The sequence below is a fragment of the Pyrus communis genome, chromosome 6 (assembly GCF_963583255.1).
Source record: "Pyrus communis chromosome 6, drPyrComm1.1, whole genome shotgun sequence".
NCBI classification, from domain to species: Eukaryota; Viridiplantae; Streptophyta; class Magnoliopsida; order Rosales; family Rosaceae; genus Pyrus; species Pyrus communis.
Window position 1 is genome coordinate 14,480,631 of NC_084808.1, and position 7,884 is coordinate 14,488,514.

General features: G+C 36.9%; 1 protein-coding gene across 2 annotated transcripts; it reads left to right on the forward strand.

Moving 5' to 3' along the window:
• The first annotated feature begins 363 nt into the window (after window positions 1-363).
• On the forward strand, window positions 364-3,795 carry LOC137737094 (phosphoenolpyruvate carboxykinase (ATP)-like). Of its 2 annotated transcripts, none has more exons than XM_068476458.1 (10): window positions 364-1,025; window positions 1,141-1,205; window positions 1,380-1,580; window positions 1,699-1,784; window positions 1,940-2,188; window positions 2,287-2,381; window positions 2,500-3,143; window positions 3,254-3,324; window positions 3,439-3,612; window positions 3,744-3,795. In XM_068476458.1, exons 7-10 carry the CDS (start codon window positions 3,058-3,060, stop codon window positions 3,779-3,781), a joined length of 369 nt encoding a protein of 122 aa, XP_068332559.1. In that variant the 5' UTR covers window positions 364-1,025; window positions 1,141-1,205; window positions 1,380-1,580; window positions 1,699-1,784; window positions 1,940-2,188; window positions 2,287-2,381; window positions 2,500-3,057; the 3' UTR covers window positions 3,782-3,795. The 2 variants fall into 2 exon arrangements, with proteins under 2 accessions (XP_068332559.1, XP_068332561.1); XM_068476460.1 differs by having other exon boundaries at window positions 1,141-1,200.
• The last annotated feature ends 4,089 nt before the right edge of the window (window positions 3,796-7,884 follow it).

Sequence of the window (7,884 nt, forward strand, 5' to 3'; positions counted from 1 at the left end):
TTGATGCAATTTCTTTTCCCACGATGCTTCATTTCCCACAGAATATACCCAAACTCTAGGACTGTAGCTGCACATAGCCCTCCCCTAGCCTTCATCACAACCTGCTGCTAATGTACTACTTTAGTACAACACAAACCCACTAGCAAACCCTAGTGAGCAATAGAAATTACTTTAGTCTAAAGAAAGAGGCGAAATTGCACTGTAGAAATTAACAGTGTTTTGGACCACATTTCAGTTTATTTACAGAATTGCCACTCGGTTGCTTTTAACATACTTTCGTTTTATTTACAAAATTGCCACTCAGGCTTAAGAACTGATTTTCAACCGTTCGCTGCATTTTAGCTTTTGACTCGGGGAGAGAGGGGAGGGGGATATCACGGCTGACAGATTGGAGAGAGACGATGACTCCCATTTTTGACTCGGAGACAGCTGGGTGTCGCTGTGTCGAGCAGAGAGAGGGGGACAGAGCGACTACAGAGCAGGGAGACACAGGGCCTGCATTTCAGCTTTGACTTGGGGAGAGAGAGGGGAAGGGGAGATCATGGCTGACGAATTTGAGAGAGATAATGGCTCCCATTTTTGACTCGGAGACAGCTGGGTGTCGCTGTGGCGAGCGGAGAGAGGGGGACAGAGAGACTACAGAGGAGGGAGACACAGGGCCTGACAGATTGGAGACGGATGGGAGCTACGGATTTGGACTGAGTGAGAGAAAGATTTTGCTAGCTCCTCTGCCAGGATCTATGGGATTTTCTCCCATTTTAGAGAGAGATGGACATGGAGAGAGATACAGAGCGGAAAGCATGGGTGTGTGTATTCTTTAGGGTTGACAGGTTACGAACAGAGTCGGTGATGAGGGGATGCCTCAGGGACGAATGGCAGGGTCTGGCCTTCATTTCTGTAGCTCGAGAGCTTCGGTGAGATGAAGGAGAGGAGCAGGGAGATGGGCTCGAGTCGGCGAACGGCCGAAAAGATCTTCAGGGATTACAGTGATCGGAGAACCGACGCCGTCCACGATTTAACTAACGGTACTCTGATCTCTCTCTCTCTCTCTCTCACTCTCCTCCGTTTCTCTCTCTTAATTTCCTTTTGGTTTTGGAAATCTCTGACCTTTTGGGTGATGTTGTTTTCTCATGTGGACAGAGAGAGAGGTCGAGCAAGGTTTCGTCGATTTCGGTCAACTTGGGCTACCCCCAACGTTTGGTAAGGTATCAATCTCTTACTGGTTTTCACTTTGATTTTTTTTATGGAAGGTATGAGATTTCTTTAATCATACAATCAGCTTCCCTTAATTATTCTTTCACTATATTTGACTGTTGTAGTCCTCAAATGACACAATAAAAATCCCAAGAAAAATTTTCTCACTCTGTAATTTCCCTCAGATCCCTCGCCGATCTCTTCTCTCGCCTATGTCGTCTTACTCCACCGTTCATGTCAGGAAGGCCCGTGCGTGGTTTTTTGGGTGGGGATTTCAGATTTCAAGGGGGAGAGAGGCTGTGCTTCGTTTCAATTGGGCCAAGCCTCTATCTGCAAATCGAGGCCCCGGTGAAGCATAAGCATTACAGGCCTGCAGTAAATTCTAGGTCACCTCCTCCGTCTCCGATAAGCTCTCCTATATACATAAGTATTAAAAGAACAATTTCCAATATTTAATTTCACCATTTTCTCACACTTCCAGTTGATTGTCCCTCGAATTTGCAGGGAAAGAAGAAGGAAGGAAATGCCGCGAGGTACGTCACCAGGTCACAAGCTGTCAAGCAGCTTCAAGTCAGTCTTCCCCTCTTCAGGTCTGTCTTTGGTATTCAAGTTGTAATTTCTGTATTTTCACATGATTTATGTAATTTATGTTAATCTAGGGTTTAGGGTTTGTGCATTATTCGGATTTATCGGTTGAATTATTGTATGATTGCTTAATATATGTGCATGTTGTTGGAAATTATAGAAAATTGTGTATTCTAAAGGGCGTGTTCCCTTGGGAGCTGAAGAAAAAGGTGAAAGGAAATCACCATACCTATTATTACTTGAATGATGTTTCTTTCATTCAGCATGAACCGCTACTCGAGTAGTTGAGAGAGATAAAAGCATACGAAAGAAAAGTAAAGAGAGCCGATGCGAAGAAGAACAAGGAACGAGCTGCTCTCCTAAAAGAAAGAAGACCCACTTACAAATTAGATAGAATTATTTTGCAGAGGTTTGTTGGGTTTTTCTTACTGTTAAAAAATTAGTTGCATGTCTGTTATTGTATGTAGGGCCTCTGACAGTTGTTGTTTGGTATGTTTGGAATTGCAGATATCCAAAATTCGTTGAAGCACTTAGAGATATAGACGACTGCCTCAGCTATTGAGGACAGAATTGATGTCAAACGCATTCATAACTGTCGAAAGGTATATTTAAATTTTTCTAAAAAAAGGAGTTCTGAAGTATGAAATGATGCTTAGTTACTTCTAGGAGTTAATCGTTTCGTGGAATCTTCCCTTAATATTGGTGTTGCTTTCGTACCAGGTTGAGTCATGAATGACAAGCTTACATATCTTGGACTCATAAATTACGTAAAGTCTTTGTATCTGTTAAAGGCATATATTATCAGGTTTGGTTATGTATTGTACACTGCTTATCAAATCTTCAACTGTGCATTTTATGTTATTGTGTTATTTGGGTATGAATTCTTCCGTTGTTTGTCCATGCAAGCAGAGGTTAAGGGGGAAAAAAGTCAGATGGTTGATCCCTCACCCTTTGCACCAAGTTTCGACTCATGATATTGATTATATTTCGTACTTTGTATTTCTTTTTGTCCGTTATCAACCTCTGTTCGATTCCGGATTGGGAGTTTGATAAAGAATGTGACTTTGAGATGACAGAGTTTTTGAAATTGTGTTGTAGCCATGTGTGAAGCTAAATGATGCAACCTTTGATCTCTCCCATCTGAATAAAGCTAAATTTTTGTATTAAAATGTTATAATATTCAAATGTATACTAAGTTTCTCGGTAGCCAAAACAGACCCTTTACATGATTTTGTCTAGAATTCATTTAAAGATTTAAAATTTCTCTTCACTCTGTTAATGGGTTTGATTTTTCCCCATCTGTTTTGCAGTTTGAGTCTACTGAGTTCTGCGGATTCACTCAATTGCCATCATCTATTTTGCAAGTAATCTCTACCTTCATTATTATTCGCATATGAATGTTAGGTTTTATTTAGATGTATTAATACTTGGAATGTGCTTGATCATATTGCCAGTGTTTGCTTATTTTTTACAGCATTTGCATCGTGAAGTCAATGAAATCGGGTTCCATTTGTCCAGTTTATAAAATTCCATATCGACGCAGAGGTATGAATCATGATAATTTTATGTGTGCAATGATCAATTGGCGATGATACATCAATCTTTTGTGTTTCAGTTTCTTTTGTGTTTGTGTAACTGATCCTAGGATGTTTGTTGCAGGCACTGGGAAGACGACTCTGTCTACGGATCATAATCGGTATCTAATTGGATTTGATGAGCACTGCTGGAGCAACAATGGTGTGTCAAACATTGAAGGTGGTTGCTATGCCAAGTGCATTGATTTGTCAAAGAACTGGGAACCAGATATTTGGAATGCTATCAAATTTGGGACTGGTACTTAACATCATGATTTAATTGAACATTCTACTTTAAAAATGACAGTTAGCGCGAAATGTTTATGTTCTGTGTCATGATTGGAGTGATATTTCAAATTCTTATCAAATATGGTTGCAAGTGTTTTGCAGTTTTGGAGAATGTTGTGTTCGATGACCATAATCGATAAGTTGATTACTCAGAAATCTGTTACTGGTAAGTAATTTAAATTTTGGGGTATTTAGTTGAAAGTTTTAATTTATAGTTTAGTTTAGTTTTTTATTTATTTATTTATAATTTTGGTATTTTGTTTGTGTTTGATTATATTGAATTCGGATTTTAGTGAACTTATGTTTGGGCTTGATATTTTCCTACAGGTTGTGATTGAGGGAGCTTGAAATAATAGTTGGATTTCATCGTCGTAGGTAAGGAAGACCTTCTCCCTCTCTCATTTCCATGCTAATCATTCCAATTTTCATTTTTGTGTCCAATTCTAAATTTTAGAATCAGGGTTTAGATTAGAACCATGTGTTACGCATTTGGGATTTTGAGTACAGTTAGTATCCCTCTTTTTTTTTTATAGAGATAATCAACTGTTATTAAGCTGTTTTGGTAGTGATTATAACTTCCTTTAGAAATAATGAATCAAGTGATAGAGAGATAAGCTAATCGAAACAGTTCAAATATGAAGGAAAAAAGGTTTTGCTTTTTTAAGGTTTCAATTTTTTTGAAGTTTGGAGGCTTATTTCAATCTATAACAATTGTTTGAATGGTTGTATCTAAGTATGCATTATACATTCAATTGAGCCGATGATGCATGTGTGCCAATGAATTTTGAAGAGTTCAGCTTGGTTTTCTCTCTTTGGTCTTTAACATGAAAGGTGAGGCACCTATTCGTTGACTAATTGAGTCCCTTCTCCAAGTTTTTAGTATAGATTGGGTCGCTGTAATTTTCTTTTATGAGCACATCTGTGACTAAAGAAAATTTAAGCTGTCAAGTTCCCAAAATGTCTAAGGATATATCAAGTTTAACAAGTCACGAACTGTGATCAATTGAAATGCAGTGAAATTAGGGATTTTACACTAAAAAACTCAGTTAGCTTTAGACCATAGGATTAGCATTTTGTTGCACATGTGAGTATCATTAACCTGCTCATTTTATCTTTCTGGATAAGAAACAAACTGTCATTGAAGGGAGAAGACACTGTACAAAAACAAAGTTTATGTAAGATTTATATACGTGAGATCTTTGCTGCCATAGTTTTTACTTGCTATATATATTGGGTCATAGTGGATAGCTAGGATAACCTCACAATAAGTATGTATTTTTCTTCTATATAATCAATTCTATAGCTGTTGTTTTTTCCTGATCCATATTTGCATTCTACATGTTATCGTTGTGACTGGCTTATCAAGTCACTAAGCAGCAAGCGGATGTGCTGTTTTTAATTTTAGTCAAATGGAACAAACTAATGGTCTAAGAGATTGCCTAAATGGATCCTAGAATAGTAAAAAATGCATAAAAGTTTGAAATAAATTGAGATCCAATATTATGAGTTGATTATCAGTACCATACATAAAACAAGGGAGTTCTTGATTCAAAGGTGAACCATTCCATGAAATTAATTTTACATGCGTGGTTATAGCTTTGATGTATAAGCAATATAGGGTGCTTATTCTTCGTCCTATAGTAGCTGCGTGATAGGTTTTAAAGACACCATTTCATCTTTGCTTTTTTTTTACTGCCAATTGGAACCAGCTTTATGCCGCCTCCCAAATGCTAATCGTTATACAACCACATATCACTTCGGCAACACTAATTCATCCAAAATCACAAAATTTACTCCAAATCTCCAATGTCATATCACCAATCAATCATTTACAACTATATAATCTCTCAATTTTTATACAAAGAAAATTGAACTAAGCAACTTTAAAGGATTAGAGATCATGAGCAAGAAATGAAAGCATCATATACTCTCATCTTTGCCTTTTAACCAATGCACGCAGCTCCACTTTCAGTCCTTAATGAAAATAATAGAAATCAAAGTCACTCAATGATGGAAATCCCCCAAAATAGACCACACAAATAATCAGCATGCAATCAGCAATGAAGGTGATGATCAACCTTGGCTTACAAAGCAAATGATCCAGAAGCATGAATACATTGAAGCTTAAATGGTTGGATTCATATCTCAGTTTTCCTAAGGAATTCTAGAGGTAGAGTTTCTCTCATTAAACTTATTAGTGCAGCCCCAAACTCCTTAGTAAAAACTGGTGCATGCTAAACGTAACCTGTAACATAAGATTGAAAATGAATTCCCAAACCACCAGGGGCAAAATCCACCATTGGATTTTTCTTAAGAAAAACTAATGAAAGGAGCTTGAAAACTTTGAGTTTGAATCAAAATGACAAAAAGGTGTCGTAAGTGAATAGTACTAGGAGTATTTTATTAAAACCTTAAGACTAAATAGAATATCATTATAAAGAGATTTTACCGTAATATTAATTTGCTATAACTATCAAGGTATGCAAGAGTGATTCGTAAATGACATCTTTCAAGCAGTCTTGCAAATCTCTTTCATGTGTTTTTATAAAACTTATATGGTGTATTTTTAATCTCTTGAATACCTAGTTTTGCAAATCTCTTTGAATGAGGGAAATAGTTTTGGACTTAGCAATCAAAAGATCCCTTCGCGTCAACCTACATATGACCGTAATCCTCCAGAGTAGGTGTCCTCTTGTCGCCATCAGTTAACCTGGTACTGGGCAGCATGTCCAATGGGACAATATCTTGTCTTCCATATCAGAGGCCTTGTCCTCTACCTCATCTAACCCCTGCAGCACAGTTGTCTTTTGCGTTTGTGCGTTTGGTTACTTTGTTTCTCCCTAAACCTAGATTCTTACCCATGAGAGGCAGGATAATATTAAACAAGGCCGGAATACTTAATCGAAAACATTGGATTCAGTAGTAAGATTTGATATTGGACTGGATTAAGGAGGACACATTGGATCTCAGAGACGGAAAAACTTGGTAGAAATGTTCATAAACTAAAATCATAATATTGAGTATCAGAGTAATAAACAATTTTGATCAATGTGATTGTTTGGGTTGGCTTTGAAGAGCATTGGCGTATTGAGTGGCTTGAAAAATCACTTGGAGTTTGAATCGTAGAGATAAACTTTTGATGAAGGTCCTGAGCATAAATGGCAATTCTATTTATAGATGAAGTTAAATTGACCTATTGACTACGACGTTTCGTGGTCGGTCTTACCATGATGGTCTTGAACGAATATTTAATTAAATTTTTTTTATACATAAAATCGAAAGAAAAAAAAAGAAAAAAAAGAATCACATACAGCGTGCTTAGAGAAAGGATCTCTAACCGCCTGCCAAATAATTTATATAGCGCTAATAAGTTAAGCAGAGAAAAGTGTTAAGATGGAGAGAGAAAAAAGAAACACAAAAACAAAGTTGATAGAAAGAATAAAGACAGATTAAAAATCTAGTAGTCATCATTCATCAAAATATTTCTTCTCGCATCTTCTAACTCCTTTGCAAAACAAGTCAGAACAGATTGACAACAAAGTCAAAACATTGTCTCACCCAGGTTTTAAAGATTTTCCACCTTTTATCTACATGAGCAAGAAAAAATTAGCTCATAAAATAAAATAAAGAGTTAACTGTGCATGCAAGCTCAAGGCTGCAGATCTTCTCAGGTTCATTCGTTCTTTTCTCTGGTTGTTTATGTCTATCAGGTGTTTGATTAAATGCCTAAGTGAGAAGATTTATGGGTTTCACATATATTTTCTTAATGTATTAAAGGCCGATGCCATATGTGAGTAGATAAAGATCGAAATAATATAAGGCCGAAGCCATTCTTTTTGTATCAAAGCTTGAAGATTGATTTTCTGCATTTCAAAGGCCGAAGTTGAAGTTGCAAGGAACATTTGTTGATCTTTCTGGGTTTTTCTACATTTCATAAGACCAAAGTCGAAGTGTAGTGTCGTTCCGAAGTTTGTTTGAAGGAATTGTTGAGAAATTTCTTGTTGTGTAAAATATTTTCTTGGTGTTTAACAATGTCTGAGTGAGAGTTCTAAACTATGGATATCGATTCTGGTTTCCTTTTGGCTTTGATTGCGTTCTTTTTCTCTATGGCAATTGATCCAAAACATTTTGGTAGGAAGATCAATTCGTCAGATGACTTCTACATGATAGAACTTGTGTCCTTGCTGAAGCCAATAGGAGTAGAGTCTATGTTCTTCATGTTGCTCGTATTTGCGGTTCAGAT

Excerpts from the sequence above, each read along its gene's own strand:
- LOC137737094 (XM_068476458.1), top strand. The coding sequence starts at position 3,058 with ATGGGTTTGATTTTTCCCCATCTGTTTTGCAGTTTGAGTCTACTGAGT. Across the intron at positions 3,144-3,253 it reads TGCCATCATCTATTTTGCAA|CATTTGCATCGTGAAGTCAA; the intron begins GTAATCTCTACC and ends TATTTTTTACAG. Across the intron at positions 3,325-3,438 it reads AATTCCATATCGACGCAGAG|GCACTGGGAAGACGACTCTG; the intron begins GTATGAATCATG and ends TGTTTGTTGCAG.